General features: G+C 39.0%; 2 protein-coding genes across 2 annotated transcripts in view; both read left to right on the forward strand.

Annotated features, from left to right (window-relative positions):
• Positions 1-1,087: 1,087 nt before the first annotated feature.
• LOC136848096 (trafficking protein particle complex subunit 12) overlaps positions 1,088-25,471 on the forward strand; it is a 74,728-nt gene continuing 50,344 nt past the window's right edge. Inside the window, exon 1 of the mRNA XM_067120298.1 lies at positions 1,088-1,199. The gene's annotated coding sequence lies outside the window, so the exon portion shown is untranslated. The remainder of the gene's footprint in view (positions 1,200-25,471) is intronic.
• Positions 1,336-17,631, forward strand: LOC136848097 (protein CASP-like). The gene is made up of 2 exons (XM_067120299.1): positions 1,336-1,440; positions 9,423-17,631. Exon 2 carries the CDS (start codon positions 9,464-9,466, stop codon positions 11,567-11,569), a length of 2,106 nt encoding a protein of 701 aa, XP_066976400.1. The 5' UTR covers positions 1,336-1,440; positions 9,423-9,463; the 3' UTR covers positions 11,570-17,631.

Raw genomic sequence — 25,471 nt, forward strand, 5'->3', positions numbered from 1 at the left:
CTCTGAGATGTTTGGAGTAGTCCACAACGCAGCTGAAGATTTCAGATCCTCGACCAAAAGACAATATCTTAGTCCGTGGAAGATAAATGATAAAAGATTAAAGGTTGAGTAGTGTTAAAGTAGTTTATAAGTGCATGGATATGTATATGTGCTGTGATTATAGTTTTATATTATATATATATATATATATATATATATATATATATATATATATATATATATATATATATATATATATATATATATATATATATATATATATATATATATATATATATATATATATATATATATATATATATATATATTTGTTTGTGTATGTGCATATGTATGTGTAAATGGATGCACATGTACCTATATATAAAAGTGGTAAAGTGCTTATCTTCTTCTTGCTCCAATTAATTTCAGGTAACTACAATTCAACTACAAAGAAGCCTGATGTGGACCTCTGGACTAAGACCACCAACAAAGGTGTACGATGGATTTGCAAGATTACCTACTCACTACGAATGACCATCACTCACCGTAACATGTAGGCCCTACACTAAGATCACTGGGTACATTCATATATGAATGCGTAAAAAAAGCAGTTATTGCTTAAATAATTGGTAACTTGGTATCCCATTTGCTTTAGAAGACAATAAACATATATTACCACATTCTGAGTGAATACATCAGACGTGAATGGGAGATAATTTTCTTTCAAATATGCGAAATAATGCTATGAAAATTAAGATTTTGTGATGAGCTATTACCTGTCAAACAATCGATAATATAACTTAGATATATCTGAGATAAGCATTCATATAATGTTTTTTCTCTTAGGTATACATAGCTACAGTAAGGTAAGTTATATAATGACATCGTGTCAAACAATAAATAAAAATTATTGGTAGTAAATCATTGACCCGCATTTCCCACTTTCCTTAGAGCACTTAGTTGATTTGGGAGCAATGTTCGTTTCCCGTGAAACAGTTCTATTTATTCTGTTTATATGATTCTCAGGTATTCGTAATTAAATTAAATTTAAATTTAACATAATAAAAAGTGAAAAATTATATCATACAGAAATATTGTTTGATTTGACCGTAAATATATTTCCTGAATTATTTTGATTTCTTAATCCGAATTCAAAGGACTCGAACGTCGGTGTTGTCAGATGTTTTGCTGATGGGTTGTGCCACGTAAAGTAGTGTAAGGTGAGTTAATTTTCCTTTGTTTTTAACTTCTTGTATCTATTTCATGGGTTGATTTGTGATTATAAAATATCGAGGCGAAGCCTTTTTCATCACGACTTGTTAATATCTAAAGAAATGTAGAACTTTGAGGAAGAACATCGGTGCGCAATCTGTGCCATGTCAGGTCCTTGTCCAGACTAGGCCAGCCCAGAGATTGAAGTGGTTCTGTTTACACTTAGACTAGGCCTGGTGTAATTTTAAGGTAATTTGCTTATTAAATAGTGTTATTTCAAGGTGCATTGTATGTTGAATAGTTAGCTCTAGCTCGTTCATTGTTAACTAGACCAGAATTGCAGTGTAAGTCGTAAGTTGCCTGATTAAGCATAGGCTAGGCTAGCCAAATGGCATGACTAGGCTAATATAAGCAGTCGACGTACCCTAAGGTAGGCTAGAAGAGTAGGCCAAGTGCACAAAGATTTTTTATTACTGGAATTTTATTTTTACTGAATACAGAATAAGGTGTATAGGCCATGAGTAAAAGGGATGACAAAATGTTTTTACCAGTTTTGTTTATGCTGTGATGTAGAAAAGCTGCATGGGATGCCATGTTTTGTACCAGCCCCTTGGGGATTAACGTAAACATTTTAACAAAAGATGGTAAATTTCCTAATTGTTACGTTGTCTCAACTGTGCTAGTTTACATCATATACACCCTTTCCTATTTTATTCAGTATAAAAACTTTATTAATAAACAATATCACTATGTGGAGTTCTTCCTTAGAATTACCGCTAGGACCTAACCTAGGAGGAGGGGTTCTTACATAACTGGGGTGGGTCCCCCCCCTCAGATCCCCATCTACTCTAACTTAGGATTCCAGGCCCATTCCTGGACCTAGACCCCTAGCTATCCTAACCCATGGCACTGCATATGAATAAGGTTACAACCTATCTAACCAAACCTAACCTGACTTTTGGCACCAGGTCCTTACCCTAGTGCGTAACATTCCATAATCTTATCTTAATCTGAAAAGGAACTATCAGTGTGATTAATGCCCTTATATTTTACTTGCTTTGCATTTTCCCCCACCAGCAATCCTGCTTACTGTGGTCCCAAAGTACTAATTTGCAAAATGCAGTAATGGCTTAAAGCATATAATACCCTCTTTTTATCTCATCAACTTTTACGATTTTCTAAAGTATTATTTTGATACCACAACTCGATATTGAAGTTTTGTGCTGTGCTCTTAAGTCTCCATAATATGCTTAATACCGAAATAATGGAAAAATTGATCTCAATTTTACTGTTACCAAGATATTTACTGAATTTTGTTTTGTTTTAGCATTCATTCTCATAAGGCTGGTATTAAACATGGCATGCATGGGAGTGGTAATGGTATAAGCTTCAAGTAAAAGTTTTACCTTTCATTACAAGCCCTGGGTTATAACACTTTTGTTGGCAATTAATACAGTAATCTAGCTTCTATTGCTTTATAATTTGGGTACAATTTGACGTCAGATCTCAATGTGACCTTAAAATTTAGCCAAGGTGACCTAACTCAACAGCAGAATAATTAATTGGCTTTATTGACCAGATTATTTGTCAGAGGCACTCCAAAACTCATTTTCCCAGATTGGTCCATGTAAAATTAATAAATAAAGCAGTAAAGCACTGTTTACAATTGCAAGCCAAACAAGAGATTATTTTGCAAACAAGCTGAGGAACATTCACTTTCAGTACATTACAGTTTCAGAGGGCATTTTAATCACCAAAACAATTATGTGCTTGGTTTTGAAGCTGCAGAAATAAATGCCAAGCGTGCGTGCCAACATTTGCTTATATGTCAGGTATGGCTCTCCAGAACTAAATCAGTTAAGCTAGTTTAAAAATATGGGATGCTTTCAGAGTTTCCACCATGTTTCACACGGTCCTGGTTGTTTCGGCCGTAAGTCACCTTAGGCCGTAACATCCAAAACAATGTAAGACGTTATGTTTATGGTATTTACCGTTATGTTTATGGTATTTACCATTATTATTTCACATTTTACGTACATCCCCAAGGGGCTGGTACTAAACACGGCGCCCATTCTGCACGTAGCCTAAACGTGCTTATGGCCGAAACAACCCGAATGCGTTTAACAGACTCTCTATTACTGTACTGGGTTAAGTAGTGATACCAAACAAATGTTTTCATGTTCTGCTGATGTTTAGATCCAGTTTTTGTGGCAGGCACAGAAGATTTAATGGTACTGTGTATTAATGGCTTAAGTCTATGATGAAGGTAGTAAAAAATGAACTGGAAACAAATAACATTGCATAATGTGTAAAAATGCATAAAAATGGTTTTTGGTCAGTGCTCTTATATACTGTATAGGCAGTCCCTGGTTATCAGCATGGTTCTGTTCTGACAGCATGACAATAAGCGAAAATTGCCGATAACCAAAAATCATGGATTTTCGGTTATTGACGCCTCTGTTAGGTATGTATCAGCGCCAATATGCGATTATTGGTGCCGATAAGCAGAAATTGGCGCATATCAGCGTTGAAAATCGCAGATTTTCGTTGCTAGACAAGTGCCGAAAAACCGGATCACCGATAACCGGGGACTGCCTGTACAGTAGGTATTCCTGTCTTGAGGATTTCATATAGTATTTATCACCCAGAAAGAGGGAGACAGGAAGTTGTTGCTCTTTATACAGTATGAACTGGAGCAACACAGTGAAATGCTTAGTACAAAAAGAAGCCACAGCATGAAATGCACAGCATGAAAAGAGAGCCAAAGGCTAGATGAAGTGGAAGTCCCCTCCTGCAGAAGAGAGCCATAATGAAAGATTTTTACAACCGCCTTTTTGTGGTCCCCAAGTCATTTTGGGGGTTGGAGACCTGTCCTCAACGTCAGTGCTCTGAACTTCGTCCAGAAGACGAAGTTCAAAATGGAAACTAAGTCAGTCGGTGCTATCATCCATTCAACAGGGCGATTGGAAGATAACCCTAGATATGCAGGATGCCTATTTCCATGTCCCTGGCCATCCGGACTCCAAGAAATACCTCAGATTCCTCTTAAAGGAGAGTGTCTTCCAATTTTGAGCTCTGTGTTTCAGCCTCTCCACAGCTCCACAAGTATTTACGCGAGTGCTAGCTCCTCTTGTGAAGTGGCTACACCTTCCAGGCATCAATGTATGCCTCTACCTGGACAACTGGCTTCTCTGTTCATCATCGCAGGAATATTGTGCGAAGGATCTTCAGAGAACCCTTCTCCAAACCCAGGGACTAGGGTTTTTGATAAACTTACAGAAGCCTCTGTTAACCCCGACTCAGATTTTCAAATTTAGGGATGAGGATAAACTCTCTGAGTTTTCAGGCTTTTCCATCTCCCAAGAGAATAGAATCCTGCCTACAGACAGTACATGACCTTCTTTCGCTCCTGTCTTGTTCAGCAAATCGTCAGATGAACCTTTTGGGAACTCTCGCATCCATTGAGCAGTTTGTGAGGTTAGGAAGACTGCATACGAGACCTCTGGAGTTCTTCCTAAGGGCAAATTGGGACAGGAAGAAACAACTGGACTCAGTGATGTTCCCTGGAATGACGGAAATAAAATCGGACCTGCAATGGTGGACACCTGAAGACAGACTTCTAGAAGGAAAGTCGCTGCGCCTTGTGAGCACTGACCTAGACTTCTTTGCAGATGCCTCAGACCTAGGCTGGGGAGCCCTTCTGGGGAACTTGAAAGCTTCCAGAATGTGGTCTCCAGAACAAGGAAGTCTACATATAAACGTGAAGGAACTGACTGCCATTCATCTGGGCCTAATGTACTTTGTAGAGGTGGTCTCAGACAAGACTGTGGTGGTGCACTTGGACAACACCACGGCCCTTTCCTACATAAAGAAGCAAGGGGGACCCATTCCTTCTCTCTTTGCAAAGCCATGAAGGAACTTCTTATCTGGGTGGACAAGAATCGGGTGAAAATAGTCACCCACTTCATTCAAGGAAAAATGAATATCTTAGCAGACGAACTAAGTCTTCGGGGGCAAATCCTTCCGACAGAGTGGACCTTGAACTCCATGGTCTGCAACAGTCTGTGGAAGTTGTGGGGCAGGCTGACTGTGGACCTGTTCGTTCGCCACATAAAAAAAACCCACTGTCTTCCTCTGTTTTGTCTGCTGGTTCCAGACCCTCAAGCATGGGCAACCAACACAATGCTCGTAAATTGGTCAAACTTGAATCTTTATGACTTCCTTGTATCAAGATGGTATGGGAGGTCCTCAACAAATTTCGGTCCTATCACAATGTGACAATGACCCTGATAGCTCCTTTTTGGCCACTCAAGGAATAGTTCCTGGACCTTCTGAAACTTCAGGTAGATTTTCCCAGACTGGTCCTGCAAAATCCACGTTTACTCTAACAGCCCCACCTTTGGAAATTCCATCAAAGACTACCCGCTCTAGCTCTGACAGGCTTCAGACTGTCAGGAGACTCATCAGAGCAAAGATATTTTCAAGACAAGCTGCGGAAGCTATTGCAAGATGTAGATGTAAGTCTTCTTGCCAAGTCTATCAAGCAAATTGGGCTGTCTTCCGTTGATGGTGTAGTAGTTGTAACATCTCGTCTACTAAAACCTCTATAGCCCACGTAAGCATACTTTCTCCTATTCCTGAGGACTGCCAAAGGGCTCTCTTCATCCACCATCAAAGGCTATAGAGCAGTGCTTGGGATCTGTGTTTAAGCATAGGGGCCTAGATTTGGCTTCTAACCAAGATATTAGTGACCTCATTAAGTCCTTTGGGACTTCCAAGCAAGCAAGAGCTGACTCCATGCCTTGGAACTTGGACATAGTTCTGAAGTGGTTAACGGGCCCAGCTTTTGAGCCTCTGCGGTCCACATCCCTTAAGAACTTGACAAAGAAAACTCCCTTCCGCGTAGCCTTGGCCGCTGCCAAGTGAGTGAGTGAACTACAGGCCATAGACAAGCAAATTGGCTTCGCACAACGGGACGCAGTCTGTACCTGTAAACTAGGTTTCTGGGCCAAAACCAAGACACCATCCAATCCATGGCTGTGCTCATTTACCATTAAAAATCTTTACTGGTACCATAAAAAAAGGGTCCTTTGCCCTGTTAGGGCCCTTAGGTATTACATGGACAGAACCAAGAGAAACAGAGATCCCTCCAGCAATCTCTGGTGCTCTGTCAAGAATTCCTCTCGGCCTTTATCAAAAAATGCATTGTCTTTTTTCCCTGAGAAACCTTATTTCAGAGGTGCACTCACAGATCCAGGAAGACATACTACCTACCTTTAAGGTGAGGGCACATGAGAACGGAACCACCTGGTATGCATTCAGGCACATATGTCACTTTCAGTGATCCTTTAGTTGACTTACTGGAAGTGTAATTCCATTTTCGCGACTCACTATTTGAAAGAAATACCGTAGAGACAATTTTCAAGAATTGCAGCACCTTGGGTCTGTTATTGATAGCTGGCACGGTATTGGGGGAAGAATCATAGGAAGCATTCCTTCCTTGACCTCTTCGCCTGGAAGTTAGGTTGTCGAGTTTGTTTTTTGGGGGCCTGGGGTTTACATTGTACCTGATTGCCCACCAGTCTTTTTTGGTAGGGTGATGGTTTTTAACTATTTTACAGTGTAGGTGACAGGGTTGTCTGGTCTTTTTGTCTTTTGGTATTGTGCCTAAGGCAAGGATAACTAATCTTATACTTTGCAGGTATTCAGAATATTCCTTTACTCCAAAACTCCCTCTTAAAAGTATAGGCTATCACGGCTATTCCTCTAAGTCACTACAGGTCAAGATGAGCACTGACCAGAGGCAGTACAATAATCATTTATTGTAGCTCTTTTACCAGGTAAGGAATTTACAAGCATTTTGCCAATGCTAACAGATTTTCATGCTTCAAAGTCATCTTCATACCTGACTGTTTTTGGAACAGAAAATTTCCATATATCCCCACCTATCATCAGTGTGGGATTCAGCTATGTAATTACTTGGTAAGTTACTTATATGAAAATTATATTTTCATAATAAAATTAAGTTTCATATATACTCAGCAAGTAATTACAGATTGGAGCCCTCCCTCCTCTTCTCTCGTGGACATAAAAGCACAAAAGTGAGCTCCTCGGTTTTGTTGTTCCTATTGTTCCCTGATAGAGGGCGGGGTAGTCACCTTCACGAAAATGATAGTAAGTATATATGAAAATTTTATTATGAAAATATAATTTTACTCAGTCAGGTGGGCTGACCTATGTTTGTTACAGTTAATGGAATTGCCAGGGACACAGAAGATGGAGAGAGTGCATTCAAGAATACATGAGAGACAAGGAATAAATGAAGGGAGGACACAATAGAAACAGCAACCCTACCATGGAGTAGGTGGAGATGATGATGATGATTTTGGCTCTTCACGTAGGCACATTTTCTGACCCCCTCTTTTTTTTTTTTTGCATCATGCCACCAGCATTTATTCAGAGTCTACAGCTGATAATGGTGGCAGAGCTGAGGTCATGCATTTTTGGGCTTATAAGATGCGGCTTCACTGTTCTCTCCTTGTAATGTGATGGCAGGGGGAGGGGTTTAGGTCATTACAGCTGTAGTTTGAGCCCTTCAGTTTTGTTGGGCAGATTTGAGCTGCCTTCCAACTTCTGTCAGCCTATGTATCGGGTTACACTTTGCTCTATGAAATTTTGCCTTATGAGAGATCACAGACACATCTCACTTTTGCTCAGGGCCCTATTGCTGTTGCATCCATAAGCCAGACCAAATCAGAGGTACAGGAGTCAGTGCTTCCCTTCTTACTATTGTGATGGGAACATGACATTTTCAGATGGAGACTCAACTTGCCAGTCGTTGGGAGGTGATTTCCCACCTCAGGAATGAGTTGCATACTTGAAAGATTATAGTTTTAATTCCTGTAGGTGTAAATCACAAAAATTTGAAAGTAATTTGTATTTTTCAAAGGTATACAAACCTGAGCCTTATCATAATCATCATCATCTTCCCTCCCATGGGGGTAGTGCCATCAGTGCACCTTGCATGGTGCACTGTAGGCATTACCTACCTACAGTTCTTTGGACCGTACCTACAACTCCTTTTATTCCTGTTACTGTACCTCCATTCAAATGTACCTCCATTCATATTCTCTTTTTCCATCTTACTTTCCATCCTCTCCTAACAGTTGTTTCATAGTGTGACTGGAAGGTTTTCCTCCTGTTATTCCTTTAAAACCTTTTTACTCTCAATTTCCCTTTCAGTGCAGAATGACCTCATAGGTCCCAGTGCTTGGGCTTTAATTTTACATTCCATTCCTTATCACAATCCCTCCTCAACCACCCCACTTATTCCCTGATGCCAAAATGAAAAGTGCTGGGTGATGACAGGTCAAGAGAGTTCCCCTTATTCACCCACCTGCCACCAGTCAACGACCTTGCTACCAAGATTCGATGACCAATTCCAACTTAGGCTAAAGGATACCCCTGCGTAAAAGGTTCTGGTTTGTCTACCTATGAAAAATTCAAATAAGTGTACTTAAAAAATTTGTGATTTTGTTAGTTTTTGGCTAATATTCTTATAATGATATGGTGATGATTTGTAAGGTGACATACATTATTTAACAAGAGAGAGCCTCTCTTTAGATCTGGTTAAAATAGTAGCTAATTAGAGATTGTATATTGAAGAATTATTGTACAGCATTGTTTTGTAAACTGCTCTCTCTCTCTCTCTCTCTCTCTCTCTCTCTCTCTCTCTCTCTCTCTCTCTCTCTCTCTCTCTCTCTCTCTGTTTGTGTGTGTGTGTGTCAGTGTGCGTTTTGGGGGTTGTGTTTTAAGCAAGGCAAATTGTGTATTGGATGTAACAAGAACAGCAATATTATTGCATTTTGTTTGTTACTTCATTAGAAGCTAATGTATAGCAATGGCTTTTTGATTTTTGATAATTTTGAAACATCTACAACAGGGATTTGATATACCGTAATTGCAAAAAAGTGATATTATAGACATCATTAATGCTTGTACAATATTAGTGTTCCATACAGATCAGTTCTCTTAAATTGTCGCACTTGAAGAAGAATCCATTGGTAGCTAGTGTTTCAAAGTTCTCTGAAAATGTAGTTTTTGTGTATGTTTATAACATCACTTTTTTGCTTGAAACTTAACACTTTTTTAAATAAAGGAAAGTAATTTTTGGTGTGTATATATATCAGAGAGCTTGAAATACATTAGCTAACATTTGGTTTCTTTTCCAGGTGTCAAGGTATTTGATGCAATTGGATGGGCATAAGGTACCATGGCTATCAAAGTACAGGCCATTATAGCAGCCTGGAAGGACTTTGACTTGGCAGCTGTTCAGAGAGACTTGGATGAAACTGCTTCAGGGATTGCTACCAGGCAGGATGAGTCAGAAGTTTCACGTAAAAAACTGGTAGAGTTGTCAAGAGAGTTCAAGAAGAATACTCCAGATGATGTGCGCAAGCATGTCGCTCCATTGCTGAAAAGTTTTCAGAGTGAAATTGATAATCTCAACAAAAGGAGCAAGTTTGTTGAAGGAGCATTTCTGAATGTCTACAAGAAAGTGATAGATGTTAGTGACCCACTTCCTACCTTGGAATATTGTGCTGGTTTGGAAAAGAAAATTGGAAGGTTAGCAGACTTGGAAATTGAGAATAAAAATTTAAGGGAGACACTTAAGGAGTACAATGAGGAGTTTAAGGAAGTCAGGAACCAAGATGTAACCATAAAAGCCTTAAAGGAGAAGGTGAAACATTATGAAGATTTAATGGATGAAACAGTTCAGTCCAAAACTAAAGAACTTGAAAAGGAATTGACGAGGCAGTATGCAGAAAAGGAGAGGCTTTTGTATGAAACACAGGAATCTGTTATGAGACGTCTCTCAGAAGCGGAGACCAGGGCACAGATTCTTCAGTCTACCTTAGATCAATCTCAGTCTGAGTTATTTGAATTAAAAAGTAAATCAGAGGAATCAAATGTAGCTAGATCTGATGAGACAGACATTCTAATGAATGATCTTGAACGTGCAAATCAGAGGGCTGTGATTGCAGAAAGAGAGTTGGCAGTTCTCAAGGAACAGCTTGAAGCTTTGACTGCTGCTCACAATGCACAGATGGAGAGCATGTCAAACTCTGTTTCATCTGTAAATGAAGTGGAATCATCTGTGGAGAACTTGGCAAGGTCCTCCCTTGAAATAGAATTAGCTTCAAAGGACAAAGAAATTTCACAGTTAGTTGAGGACATTAAGCAACTCCAGTTATCTCTAAATACCTTGAGGGACACATCCTCCAAGCAGATCCAGGATCTTGAGGAAGATTTAAGTGACAAGGCCCAGTGTATTACAAGATTGGAAGATAAAATTAGCCAACAAAAAGACTATGATGAAATTAAAAGGGAACTGAGCATAATGAAATCTGTAGAATTTGGGATATCTCAAAAGAAAACCGAAGAGAGTTTGCAAGGCTCATCAACCCCTCCTAAACCACTTGAAGTTCTTTTACTTGAGAAAACTAAAATGTTGCAAAATGAAAACACAGCTTTGAAGCAAGAAAATGCCTCGGCAAATAAGAGAATTGCTGAAACAGAGCAGGAACTTGCAAGTTTGCACTCCTTAGTGTCTGAACAAAAAGAACTCATTACTAGTTTGGAATCTGATCTTTCCTCAGTTCAAACATTATCATCCATGTATCGTGGTGAAGGAGAAGGATCATCAGTGCCGGAAATTGTAGCTGAAGCTGTAAGGGCCTCAACTAGTAGCACTCCACCTTTAGCTCTTACAGTACATTCCAGTTCAAATCCACCTACTCCAGTGCCAGGTGGTGTCCCTCCTGATTTTACATCAGCAGCAGAATCTTTGTTGCCAATAGTTTCAGCCCAGAGAGAGCGCTTCCGTCAGAGAAATGATGAACTAGAAGTTGAACTTACAAGCAAAAGTCAACAAGTTGTTCTCCTTCAGAATGAGTTAGATACTTTAAGGGCTGATAACCTAAAACTCTATGAAAAAATTCGATTTCTTCAGTCCTACCAAGGGCAGCATGGTAGAGAAGATACTGCCGCTGAGTCTCGTTACAGCAGTCAGTATGAAGAAGCCTTAGACCCATTTTCATCATTCTCGCGGAAAGAAAAGCTTAGACGATATGCAGCCCTCAGTCCATTTGAGAAGGTGACTCTTTCAATGGGTCGCTTTATATTGAGCAATAAAACAGCCCGAAGTGTTACATTTATTTATACAGCTTTAGTGCATAGCCTTATTTTCCTTGTGCTCTACAAATTGGCGCATACAGAATCATGCAAGCGAGACTTTGCTTCAGACTGTGCTCAGAAATTTGCTGAACATATGCACCAAGTTCACGGCCACAGTGACTTCCATGACTTTCAAGGTTAGAGTAGATGGTGAAAGGTGACGTATGTAACTGTGATTGAAACTGTTAGTGGCACAATGTGAGTTATGGGTTTATAAAATAAGTACAGTATTTAGAAATTGAATAGTATTTATATTTGAGCAATAAAATATAGTTGTCCTTATGGGAATACAAACCATCATCAGTTATGTAGGAATATGTCTCAGCGCATGTTGGAAATGGTCAGTGAAACTTGGTACGATGGTAGTGAACTGGTGTGTCCCCACTCACCTGCTGTCATCAAACACTTTTCTTCAATTACACTTGAGTTAAGACATTGTGCTGTGTTTGACTGGTCATCAAGTTTAAATTTTTCCATCTCTTTCATTGTATATATGATGTTTGTGTTTTTTGTTCAACATTGAATGGAATAAGAAAAGTGAACAATGAAAGATGTTAAGGATGTAAGTTGGTGTTTGGCTGCTGTATGTTGCAGGTGTTAGTGTAACCAGTTTTGTTGTCTTGCTTTGGTGCTAGGATTGTGCTGGCTGGTCTACTTTGCACTGGAGAGATTTGGCAGCAATGGAGGAAGGCCAAAAAATGTTTGTCATTTTCTTCAAAGGGCATTACACTGCCTTTGATATTGCCGAATCCTTTCTGTTCTTTCCTATAGGGTTGCCCCTTCCCCTCTTCTGCTCTTGTGGTGGAGTTACAGTAGTTTGTAAGGGTATAAAATCAGCCTGCTCTTCCTGACAGTGCCAATGCAGGTTCATGTGCAGAGTTGTCCCTAGTTGAGACAGTGGTGAATATTCACCACCTCTTGCCTGTGCTTTGTTGTTGGCTTTGCAGGAATACTTTCAGACGTTTAAGCTTGGTATGTCAAGTAATTTGTCTTACGCTGCTGTTCCTCTGGATGTTTCCACTAAGAAATTCAAAGCTTTTGATCCTTAATTGCAAATGTCTTAACTATGCAGATACTGCTGCAGTATTAAGTACGGGCAGTCTCCAGTTATCGCCGATCCGGTTTTCTGGCGCTTGTCTAGCGACATTAATAACTGGATTTTTGGCGATGATAACCGGATTTTCGGCGCCGACAACCAAAGCTCGGGGCCATACACACCTAATAGAGGCACCGATAAGTGCCAAAAATCGTCGATTTTCAGTTATCGTCATGCTGTCGGGAACAGGTAGTACTCCTCAGATGCTGCTGCTTGAGGAGAATAAAGATCGATTCACATTATCGGTCTGGTCGCGCTCTGCTCTCGCTCCTAGTGTGTTGACATGTTCGGTCTGCTCTTGCTCTGCTCTCAGTCTCATCATTTCCTCTCCCTCAACACCAGTGGAAGTCTCACCACTGCCTACAGAGGATGTGTGATTTTTCTCAAGTCAAAAAAGAAAGAGATTGTGGGTGCATACTATGTTGCAATATAGGAAGAGTGAAGGAGAATTTCATACTCTGTATCCTCGTCTTATTGATGATGAGAGTAAATTCCACAGCTATTTCAGAATGAACACTGGAACATTTGAGAAAATACTATCCAAAATTCAGGGTGACCTGAAAAAGGAAAACACACCATTCAGAGAAGCAATGACTCCAAGAGAAAAACTGGCTGTGTGTTGAGGGTAGAAAAAGAAAAGATGTGACTGAGATTTATTTTGCAGTATGATCATCATTTATTCCTTTTATTGTTACATTGTCTGTACAATAATTATGAAGGGAAAGCATGAAGATCCTGCTTATATGAAGGTTGAATCTGGACTTGAGTGGAGCAGGAGTTGCAGGACCATGGCAACTGTGTTCACACTGGTGCTCACTGTCTGCTCTCATGCGTCACAATATCTTTTGAAGGAACCATGACCAGAGCGAGAGCGGACCATGAGCGCCAGTGTGAATGCTTTCATTGAAATTCAGGTAACATTATTGGATGAGACCAGGACTGGAGTGGGAGCAGAGCGCGACTGGACCTATAGTGTGAATCAACCCTAAGACTCGGAGGGAGTAAGGTGAAGAAAGACAAGGTTATATCTTCTTCCTCATCCTACTTACCAAGCTCTTCCTCAGTCTTCTGCCTCTTCTCCCATCAGTGGGAAGAAGAGGAGGAGGAAATGGTAGTAATGGAAGCCCTTTCACAAGAAGTTCCATTGGACTAATAGTGAGTATCTTACTTTTTAGGGGTTGGTGCCAAATTTGCTCACATGTGGGTGATGTGTTTGACATAGAGTTGACACAGGGTAAAGTATCTTTTCGTTTACTTCTGTAACACGAGGGCTGTCTCGTTGGACTCTTTCCCTGTGCACACTTCTGTGCAGGATGATTTCCCTTTGGGGCCCTCTTGGCATATAATCAGTTGACCCTGTCCCTAAGGGTTTTCAGTTGAACATATAAAGAGAGAAGAAAAGAAATGCCCTCTTCTGTCTTGTTTACAAGTTTTGTTCCCAACCTACCCTCCAGGATTTCCGAATGCTCATGCCCTGCTAGCAGAGGTGAAGGTATGTTCGAGAATAATGCACTGGAAGTCATAAGTGACCACTTTCTGGCCTTTTTAGCCATCTCTTCTTGGTGGAGAAGGTGACTCACAGCTGTTCATTAATAACATTGAATGATTTTGTGTTAGACTTTGTTAAAGATGGAAACGGCATGTTTTATGTCAGATTCTATGGGAGAGGGATACTTAATGCATTTAGTGAATCTGGACTCGTAATTCCAGGAACTTCTCCAACAGTCTTCAGGAAGTACCAGCACTTTGTTTGCAATGAAACTGTCAACCAATTCAAAGCCCTGTGCTTTGGGTTAGTGACATTTCTCCAGGTGTTCACATGAGTGATCATCTTGTTGTCAGCTTGGGCCTGTTCACAAGGTAGGCTATACACAAACCAGCTCAATTTCTAGGGGCAGTTACTCACAATCAGGATAGATTGGTCCTTATTTTCTTGCATGGTGAAAGGTGTACATATTCACCACACTGTTAAAGGCAGCTCCTGGTGTTCTGCTGTCTTGTTCGAGGTCCCGGTCTCGCTTCGAAAACAACTCTCTGCAGCTCCTTGGACATTGGATATCTTTGCCTTTCCACATGTCAGTTTGATTCACGAGTGATCAACTAGGTGTTTGACTCTCCTATTTCAGATCCTGGTCTTGCTTGGGAAATGCCTTTCAGTAGCCCCTGGGACATTGGATATCTTTGCCTTTACTCATGCCATTCTGATTTACTGAGTGATCAACCAAGTGTTTAACACTCTGGGCCTCAGATAACCCTTGTAGCTCCTCCTTGGCCCTATGCCAGATGGTATTGTGATCTGCTAACTTTTGGTCGAGTCACCCAGAGGGATTCCATGTGACCCACCCTTTGCTGTTAGCCAAACTTGCTGAGGTAGCCTCCACTATCTTGTACCAGGAAGTGGACTGTCTTCCGCTTTTGTGCCCAGTGCAAGCCCTGCAGCTCCGTTTGTGAGAAACCAACCTTTTAGAACAGTGTGTCAAGGTCTCTTTTTAGTACTGGCAGGCACAGGAAGGTAATGTTCAGAACACCCTTTCTTTCTACTTAATGGAGCAGTCAAGCAGACATCTCTTTCAAATTAAGTATATTTAACCAAGCTACAGTGGTTTCAGAGACATAAGTCTCATATTAAGTTGGAAAGGCAAGTGGTAAGTAATCAAAATCAACCCCACCTGACTTGGTGTGAAACACATGCACAAACACATCTTCAACCTTGAACATGAGGCAAAATACATAAGATACAGGAAATACAATACATTTTTACAAACGGATAATTCTCCAAAAGTATATTAAAGCAAAATACAAACAATTTCAATGTCCTTGAATAAGATAAAACATTATACCAGAAAGTGGCAATGGCAAATTGACAACTGTCTAGAATCACGCCACCTTCCAGTGTGGACATGTTTAGGTTTTCAAAGGTAAGCATCTTTTTCCCAAACACACCACTAAACTATATACCCTCTAACTCTTCTTTTTTTGCTGCTTCACTAGTTAACACAGAAATAGTATAATGTGTATCATATAATCCTTGCAATTGTCAATATTGTTATTATGATTATTACAACTTCAATTACATATTAATAGTTACTTCATTACATACTTATTACACATTTCATCCTTTGAGGACAACCTTTGTCCAGTTTGGGCAAGAGCTCATGGAGTTGGCTGTTGGCCCTTCCCTTGTCATGTGGAGAACTTTTTGGTTCACAGGTGATGAGGGCAGGTGTCTGTTAGCACCAGACTACCTTTACCACATTTTACCTAAGGATGTCATCCCAAAATGTTCCACAATAAGCTGTAGGTCCCGTTGCTAGGTAATCAATTGGAGCTATATAAAATAAATCTAATCCTTCAGGCCAGCCCTAGGAGAGCTGTTAATCAGCTCAGTGGTCTGGTTAAACTAAGGTATACCTAACCTCAAAATCCTTGGAGACACTCTTTATGACCTGTGGTTGCTGACCAGCAAGTTGTGAAGTCTCCAAGCTCATCTTAGACAAAAAACATCTCTCAAAAGGTACTCTAATGGTATAAGGTTGGATGTTAAATGGGTTAGTGACTAGCATTCCTTCCCTTCTTTTCTTCCTTCTTTGACAAAGGCTGAGTATGTGGTGGATAGTCCAAACTGTAGGTAAACTTCACAGTTGGGCATCCTAGAGCTTTGGCTCATAAGATGCGACTCCCTCTGCTTTCCCATTTAACAAGGGGGTTTGGTAAAGCTACATTCTAAACCTGTTAGTTTTTGATAGATCCAGCTACTAGCTGCCTTCTGACTTGTGTTACCCTATTGTAGTAAGTGCTTGGTTCTCCAAAGTTTTCCCAGAGTGAGAGATCAGATATATCTCTTTGGCTGAGGGCCATATCAGTATTGCATCCCTGTGCTAGATTGCATGGGAAGTTATGGGAATCATTGCTTTTTTGCTCACGATCATGATCAGGAGCATAGCATTTCCAGGTTGAGATTCAACTTTCCTGTCGGTTGAGAACCTACCCTCCCATCTGGAGTGAGTTTCCTATATAAAAGATGATGGTTTGTATTACTGTGGGAAAAAATAGTATTTTTAAAGCAATTTGTATTTTCCCTAAGTATACAAACCAGACCCTTTTATCATAATCCCACTTCAACTGCCCCATTTACGGCCAGATGCTGAAGAAAAAATGTCTGATGTTGGCAAGTGAGTGAACCCCACTCATACACCTGTCACCAGTTAACTACCATGTCATCAACTTTCAGTGACTTGATTCTAGGTCATGCTGAGGAATACTCCTACTTAAAGGGTTTGATTTCGATACCTAAGAAAAATACAAATTACTGAAAAAATGTTATATTTACAGGAGAGGATGTTTTATTTATTGCTGTACAAAACTTTTTGATTCATCTAATAGTGTTATTCAAGTACAAGCTTTGTATGGATGGTTTAGTTAAGATGTCAAGATTTTACAGCTTTTGGTCTTTGATTTATATAGTTTTTTGTTTTAGGTGGAAGGTTGTATTCTTAATGTGAAACATTGTTTAGGATATAGATAATTTTGCTAGTTACATTAACTTATGCGATGCATTTTGGAATTTCTAAGACAGTATATGTACCGGACTCAAAACTCTTAGTGTATACAAATGAAAACTACAATTTTCTAATAAATTTTTCTTAATATCCTCTGCAACCAAGTTGGAAGGAGATCATATACTGTACAGTATTCACTCATCTCTCGGTTTGTTTTCTTCACACAATATCTCAGAAAATTATTAGTTTCAGAGCTTTTATTGAAGATATGGATAAATTTCTTGTAGTTTTAGATGGTTGCAGATCCTGATTGTTTCAAAACTTTTGGAGATTGTGTGAAATTTTACTGTAGGTTGGAATATGGTCCAGGTAATACACTACAGTAGTTGATTATAATATTTGGTTGGCACAGAATTTTTGTGTTTAACACTGTGAATAGGACAGTTTTCCACTATTTGTCAATACAGTATATATATTTGTTGATAATCTGCAGTCTTGATCAACAATACTGCAGATAATATTTTGGTTGATTTACAAATTTTTATTATAATATGTTTTCCCATATAATAATGTATATAGTTTTTTATAATAAAATTGTTACTAAGAATAGCTGTGGTTGTCTATAGCATGGAAGTTTTATAACCACTGGTCATTTGTGCAGCATCTCGTAAAAACCAGTGATTAATTTTCCTCTTTTGAAGTTGGCAATGTTTAAGCAACCATAAAAGAACTAGTTGTACCTTTTAATCTATATAACGAAAGGGGAGGGCATTCTTTTAGTTTTATTTTACTTTGATGGTGTTGGTTAGTGGTTCTGGTTTGTCCTTGTCAGGAAAGGCTGTAGTAACTGAAACTTCTTTGTACAGCCTACTTTGTGCAACACACTGTTGGCTTTATTAAAACTTCTTTCATCATCTCTTAGGCACCTAATTGCTTCACTTTATGCTTTTTAATTATCATGCATTTATTGGGTCTCTTCCTGCCTAACTCTTCAATCTTCAGACTTTCTGTCCCTTAATTTTCTTTTTGTATAAGAACAAATCCCATGAGCGGGTCCCTTGGGATTGTAGAAAGTGTCAGTGGTCCTGTTAAATTACTTTAACAAATACAAATATCAGTATATTAGGAATAGTGTAAAAGTAATGGCTCTGTTAGCTTTTAGATGTAGGTCACCATGACTGCAATGTGGCTGTTTCAGAGTTTTCTGTTATTGAGGGCAAAAAGAAAAGTGTTATCAGGTTAATTGTCAAGTTTTTGAGGATTTTACAATACCATTTTCACCTGCAAAGGCATTTTGTGTACAGACTACTGTATATGGTGTTGAGTTACGGTTTTGGTGTACCATACAAAGGATACATATTAGAAAATTGTTAAAGAATACTTGTCACAGCTGTTGTTAAAAAAACTTTTAGCTATTTAGACAAAGTTAGTTAAAAATGAAAGGACTTTTGTATGTTGCCTAATTTCCAGAAATGCACCTACACTCCTAATGAGTGTATGCATACTGTGGTGTTAAAATAACTGCTTGTGGCTAATAACAACCATTGGCCAAGCTTTTGGGATATATTTCTTCAGAGTCTGGTCATTACAGCACTATCTATGATAGCTTGTATATTTGGTGGGACCTTTTATATCCCATTACTGTTTCATTTTCTCATTGTAAACATTGTTTCTTATTCTATCAGCATCTTTTCCCAAAATTGGAATGGCCTAGCAGTGGACAAGGTGGCAAATTGGTCCTCGTCAAATATACAGCAGTCACTGGGAAAACCATCAACATAGATTGATATCAAAATTTGTTTTATAGTTAGAAATGGTTTCTTGATTGTGGCTTGCTTGGGAACTTCCAACTTGTATGTCACTGTTCTGTTCAGTGTTTTCAGTGATGAAATTACTTGACTGATGCCTTATGGTGAGGATGACCAGTAACGGTCACGATTTTATACTCAACTTTGAGAGGAGGCTGACAGTGATGAATGTGATGTTCTAATTAAAATTTGGTGCATGGGGTAATCAGTAACAATAGCAGTCTACTTACAAGTACTGTATGTGAGGACAAGTAGCTGTTCTTCTCTAGGGGGGAAGACATCAACAGTTGAATTAGTGCTTCCTTTGTTTAGGATATTTTGTAAATTTCAGGGACATGATTAAAAAAAAAAAAATCCTCTCACAAGTGGATTGGAATTTGGTATGCTATACATACTCCTTGGCTTTTTGATGGCGATGCATGTTATGGCAAGACTGGATATTGTGCAGACATCTCTCGCCTTTCACTAACATTGCACCAATATTAGAGGAGTATTGTTTCTCTACTCTGTTTAAGTCTCAGGCCTGCGTAAAGAAATACATTTTTAGGCATACTTTTGCATTCTTACCGCAGTGTAAAAGAGGGATAATGGGATCCATTGCAGATCAAAAACTTGTCATTGCCAAGATTAGTTCCCATGTGATAAGAAATGACAAGAAATAAGCTTCAATGTTGTTGAAGTCCAAAGAGCTTCTTTTTCATGTAACAGATGACATAACTGATCATCATTATGTTTGAGAGATTTGTAAGACAGATGCATGGTTATCTTTTCTTTCGATTTTGTGTTAGAATAAAGAAAAAGTATGAAAGGCACTTCATCCTATGCATGTGCCAGAGTGATGAAAGCTGGGAGAATGTGCACTGGCTGTCTCATGCTGTCAGTAAGATTTTCATTTCTTCCTTTCTATTACTCTGTAGAATTAGTTCTTCAGTTCTTCATAGGTGCTGACTTAGTACATTTGTATCCATTTGACTGCTGATAATGCTATTTAGTGTTACACAAAACAATCTTAGTGATAGGTAATTTGATCTGTATCATTATCTTTTGGAATGATCATATAGCATGATCAGTCAGACTCTTAACAGAGTAACTTGAAAGCTTAGTTCCTTTCTGTCTTCAGCATTCTGTTCTGCTTATTGTATTTAAACCATGTTGTGTGGGTTTGCTCATACTTTTGAAGATTGGATTTCTTAAAACAATTTCAGTACAGTATTTCATAGTATATAATACATGTCTGTATACTGGAGAGTCCATTTTCTTACCTAATTAAAAAAATTTGTTCTTGTTGGAAGTAATGGACTGTCATATGAAGTATTATAGTAAAGTGGAAGGAGAGCAGTTTTATTGTTTTCGTCAAGAAATGTTAGTTTCATCATTACCATTACTTTTTAATATTTTTTAATTTGTTGTGTACTTCCAGTAGCAGCTTATAATGGCTTCCCAGTTTTGTTTATTTTCCAAAGTTCATTTAGAAGTCTGGGCTAGAGAATGCCATGATTTAGCCGTTTTAAAGAAATCTGTTCTTGTACCAGGGAGGACTCATGACAACATTACTGACTGTAAATATATTGTATCCTGGTTTTTATGAGGAATTCACTTGGATTAACCCTGCATCGATATTTTGTCTAATAAATGAGAATTTCAGACAGTAAAAAGAGCATGTTAAAGCTTTTGTTAGTTTACACAAATGATTTCTTGTAAGTATGGCAATTCCTATTTTACACAGTCATTAATGGCAATTCTTATTTTTTTTACAGTCATTAATGGCAATTCATATTTTTTTACAGTCATTAATAGCAATTCATATTTGTTTACAGTCATTAATGTTACTATGTTTGTATGTCGCTTGCTTTTTTAAAACTGTTATAGTTTTTTTGTACATTCAGATTACAGTACTACACAAGTTTTGTTGAGTGAATTGAAAGATTCCCCGATGGCTAAATGGTTTATGAAGTTGCATGTGGTAACTCTCTTTTCCTGGAAGTTTATAGTAAACCTTATGTAAAAATGCTTTTAATGATTATTTGCATTAGTTATAACAATTTCAAAGTTTAATTTAATGTTAAATTACAGTGAGCTTTCAGACCTTTACAAAACCTACAGTATAACTTTGACATGAGGTGGTGGTTTTGTGTTAATTGGTCAAATTTGAATTCCAACATATGTACAGTATTGGGTTATTGAGCTTTCTCTAAAATTTGGTGTAGAAAGGTCTTTGAGTATTTTTGGTTGTGCATATAGTTGATTCCTTTCATATATAGAAACAGTTGGATTAAAACTGACCAAAGTTTTTTTTTGGCTAGTATTGAGCAACTCAGTTAGATTTGGTGATCTTGGGTGAAAGATGTCTTTTAGTTTAGGTCAGACTTAATTTTTAACTCCCATTCCTAATTTTTAGACAAATCAATAAACTTTATAAATTATATTCATTCCAAAGTAATATATTTTGTTAACTTGTAAGAAATTTATGGAAATACACATAGTGTATTAATTGCATTTTATTTCCTCATTTACATGTTAGCCTAAAATATTAGCTGTCTGGTCTCGTGATTTTGGTCCAAGTGTGTTAACTGAATGGTAAAATTTGGGGCAGTCCAATAAAGGAAGTGGTTTTTATTGGTGCTGATAGACACACTCAGTAAAGTTCTCCTTTTATGGTGAGCCAGAAAAGGAGAAACTGGATGATAGCCAAGAAATCCCTTGAATAAATGAAAGGATTATCCATTTTTCTGCTATGCATCGAGTGGGATTAGATGCAGTGTAGGAAAGCATTGATGTTTTATGTCTTATTTACCTTTTCTGGATTGTGCTTTTTTGTGTAATCTACTCTATAAAGGTACCGGCTTTGAAGTGCAGGTCAGAATTGACCCCTTGAAAAATTAAATTTCTTTTTAGTTGTGTTATAAGCCATATTCTGTGCAAGTGAGCTCTTAAATTGGTGATCTTTAGTAGTGGTAATATAATCTCTTAAGAGCAAGGCCAGAAGACTGAGGATGAATAACTGAAGGGGAATGAATTTATGAAGTTAAAACATTTCTTCTAAAGTGTAGGTAAAAGATGGTGGACTGAGAAGAAGTCTTTCAGATCTATGAAAGCAAGGTCTAAGTCCCAAAATATGAGAACAGTGTATCCAGGGAAGATGGATCAGCCCTTCATATATTTGAAGCAGCTTTTATAAAGTATATACATTTTCAAGGAAAGTTAAAGTATTAGAAAAAGAGATGGGAAGGGAATTTTCTTGGACTTCCCAACTCCGATATTCTATCCCATTCCACATGACACACAATTAAGCAAGTTTGAAAGCAAGCTTCCAGAAAAGCCTGATAAACAAAGGATTTTTAGGAATGGAACTATTTGCGTGTAAGTGAATAGAAATAAGGACATTGAGAATTTTAAAAAGATATACAGAGAAGGGAATATATCTTTTAAGACCATCATTAGTGATGTAAGTGACAGATGTGGTAATGTCCACAGTAACAAAAAATATCATAAAAGAAAACCGATATAATTTACTGAGAACAGTGCAGTAGTAAACTCAGTGTTTGGATTATTTCCATTGCTAATTATCCATGAAAAGGTTGTGAGATTTGAAATGCTCCAGGTTAGCAAGAGTTGTGGGAGTAAGAGCAGTTACCATTCTTACAGCTGTGTTTAGAATCGAGGTGGTTGTTATTTTTTATGATTTAGTTAAATGATACAACCAATTATCCTTTGTTCATACGCGGAACAAACCTTCGGTCTTAACATTAGGATAAATCTTCTGGTACCAAACTGGAAACTGGTTTAAAAACAATAAAAAATCGTATATGCAAGGAATCTGTGGCATGTGGCATCTGATGCGCAGATGAGGTTGAAGTGGGTCGGAGACTCAGTTGGAACCTCGCGACGCATTCAATCTTTCTTCAACCACCTTGGAGACTGGACGTTTGCTTTTCCTCTCCTTTCCCCAAGCCGGTTTTTGTCCTAAGCCTGTGATACCTTCCTACTGGTTGTGTTGTGTTTTTGGGTGTCTGAGTGTGTTTCATGATGATGTCATGCTTTCTGCTAATCAGTCTAAGAAGCCCCACGAGTGCCAATGCATGTGACCCTGTGTGCGAGGGTTCCCTTGCTCCCGCTTCCTGGCCTCTTCAGAGATAGACCCCCATTCCTCTTGCAGTAGGTGCCATTCTAATTTTTGTAATGTCACCAATCCGTGCCTGGAATGTCGTTCCTGGCCTGTTGTGCTGTGGAAGAAGTCGTACAAGAAGAGGGAACACAAAAGGAAGTAGGAGCTTCCATCTTGGGAAGGATTTCCTCCTCAAGTGGATGCTTCTGCTCCCCCTTCTTTCAGTTGGTCAAGGTGATTTTATGTATCATGCTGCCCCGTCTATCTTGGGAGGGGATATTTCCCCTCCAGGGAGAGAGGAGGCATTGCCATCTTGTTCCTTTGTTTCAGATTCTGATTCGCAAAAGATGTCGTCTATTTGGACCTCCTTAGGCCTACCCAGGGGACCCTCTCTGTTGTTGCATTTCGTCTCTTCACGCTTACCAGTGTCTGCTCTCCAGGAAGTTCCCCACCTCCCAGCCTCCACCTCTTTGGTTCTTGTGTGATGCCACCTAGTGGGACACCTCCGTTACTAACCACTCATCATCCTGGGTCGTCTTTACCTGCAGCAATTCCATCGGCCCTGGGTCGGACTCCTGCTCCCGTGACATCACTCCCTGCGTCATCTCTCCCCATGACAACAGTATCTGTGACATCATTTCCTCCAACTGCTCCTGTAATGTCACAACCGACTGCTGCCGTGACGTCATATGCTGCAGTTGGCGAACCTTTGGAGATGTTTGTTCAGACTGTGGTGGACAGACTGGACTCTGTCTTTCAAGAGAGATATGGTGGTCCTTCTGTCAAGAAAAGGTGTAGGCTTCCGCCTTCTTCTTCTTCTTTGTCCTCACCGTCGTCTTCATTAGCCTCTTCATCTCGAGTTAGACATTGGAAGATCGAAGACTTTGTCCTGTTGCCGTCGGAGAAGCCCAGGACTGTTTCATCAGCTGCTTCCCACGGTTGTGTGTCTGATTCACGTACGCAGACGTAGTCATGTCCATGTCCCTGTGGATGGTGTTCATCACTCTGCAACCCCTCAGAAGTCGGCTTCAGTCAATCATTCTTCTCCTTCTCATTCCGTGCAAGTTTGGCGGAAAGATGATAAGGCTCCAATTAAGAAGTCGAAAGTGGTGGACCCCCCATTAGGAGTCCTGTTGTTCAGAGGCCTACAACACATTCTCCTTCGAGAATTAGGGTTTCCTCTGCTGATCATGTCGTCCACAGACATGTTCTTAGCCACATTGGTGTATCTGATAGGTCTTAACATAGACTGCCCACCTCTAGCCACCCCTCATATGTCTTATCATGGGTTAGAAGAAAGCCTGAATGTGTCACGAGGTTCCAGCTGGGTCTCTGACCTGCTTCCACCTCATCTGCATGTCAGATGTCAGATGCCACAGATTCCTTGCATATATGATTTTTGATTGTTGTTAAACCGGTTTCCAGGTGGCTCCAAAAGATTTATCCTAATGTTAAGACCTCAGGTTTGTTAGCTATGAAAAATACAAATTAATTAAAAATTTGTCATTTTTAGACTGTCACAAGGCTTGCTTGAAGACTTTGTTCTCAAATGAGAGGTAAAAAATGCACAAGGTAAAAAGCAGTGCATTTGGGTCCAAAGAAATGCTGCAAAAAACCCTGAGTATCATCTACAGGACACAATGTTTAGGAAGTAGGGAAAAAATAAAATTTTGAATTTTTCTTCAAATTCCTCAAAAAGCCAAACATAATCCATTAAGATCATTAGCCTCTCTTGTCATCAAAGACTGAGTGGTCTGTATTGTGGAAATGAGTGAAGGTGATGTGTAGCATTGGTAAAGGAAGATGAGCATTAGATTGGCATAATTTTAAAATGAATAAAAGGTTAGGATGGAGCTTGAGAGTTTTGCTCTCAAACAGAGATCAGCAGATTGTTAAAGTGGAAGAGATTAGAAAAGCTAAATTTACGGATTTTGGCCACATAAAGAGTTGAGGTTAAAAAAACTTAATTTGTAACATTTCTAAAATATTTGGTTTAAAGCCTTCAACTAAGATGATATGAAAGTGAGTCCCAAAATACCCATGTGCTATCTCCAGCCAGGGTAGGTAGATACAGATGGGAAACATGGTCAGACAAAGGCTCAGATGGAGAGTCCATTTTGGAAGTGAAGGAGTTGTCCCCCTATCCTTCACCCAGCAAGATGATATTCCTTGCAGTGGGCCTTGTTTTTCCACATTGTAAATAGTACTAAAGGTTCTTTGCAGCTCCCCGTTTACCACCAGAGGACCTCACTTTGTTGTTGTTATTTCTCAACTAAGGACAAATCCTTGGGTTGAGCCCTATGAGAGTCTTTGTGATTCAGTGTTGCATTAAACTCAGCTGTCACTAGCTGATGAAGATGGTTCATTCCCTAGGAAAGGAAGCAATAACTCCTCTAGGAAAATTCACAAAGTTTAAAAATGGAACTATGGAACTATCAGATGTTAGTAAATTTGGAAATTATACATTAAAAAGGCAAGAAATTAGTCATGTAAGCCAATACTTCTTTCATAGTCAACAATAAACAAGCAGCATTAC

The sequence above is a fragment of the Macrobrachium rosenbergii genome, chromosome 18, assembly GCF_040412425.1.
Source record: "Macrobrachium rosenbergii isolate ZJJX-2024 chromosome 18, ASM4041242v1, whole genome shotgun sequence".
Classification (NCBI taxonomy): Eukaryota; Metazoa; Arthropoda; class Malacostraca; order Decapoda; family Palaemonidae; genus Macrobrachium; species Macrobrachium rosenbergii.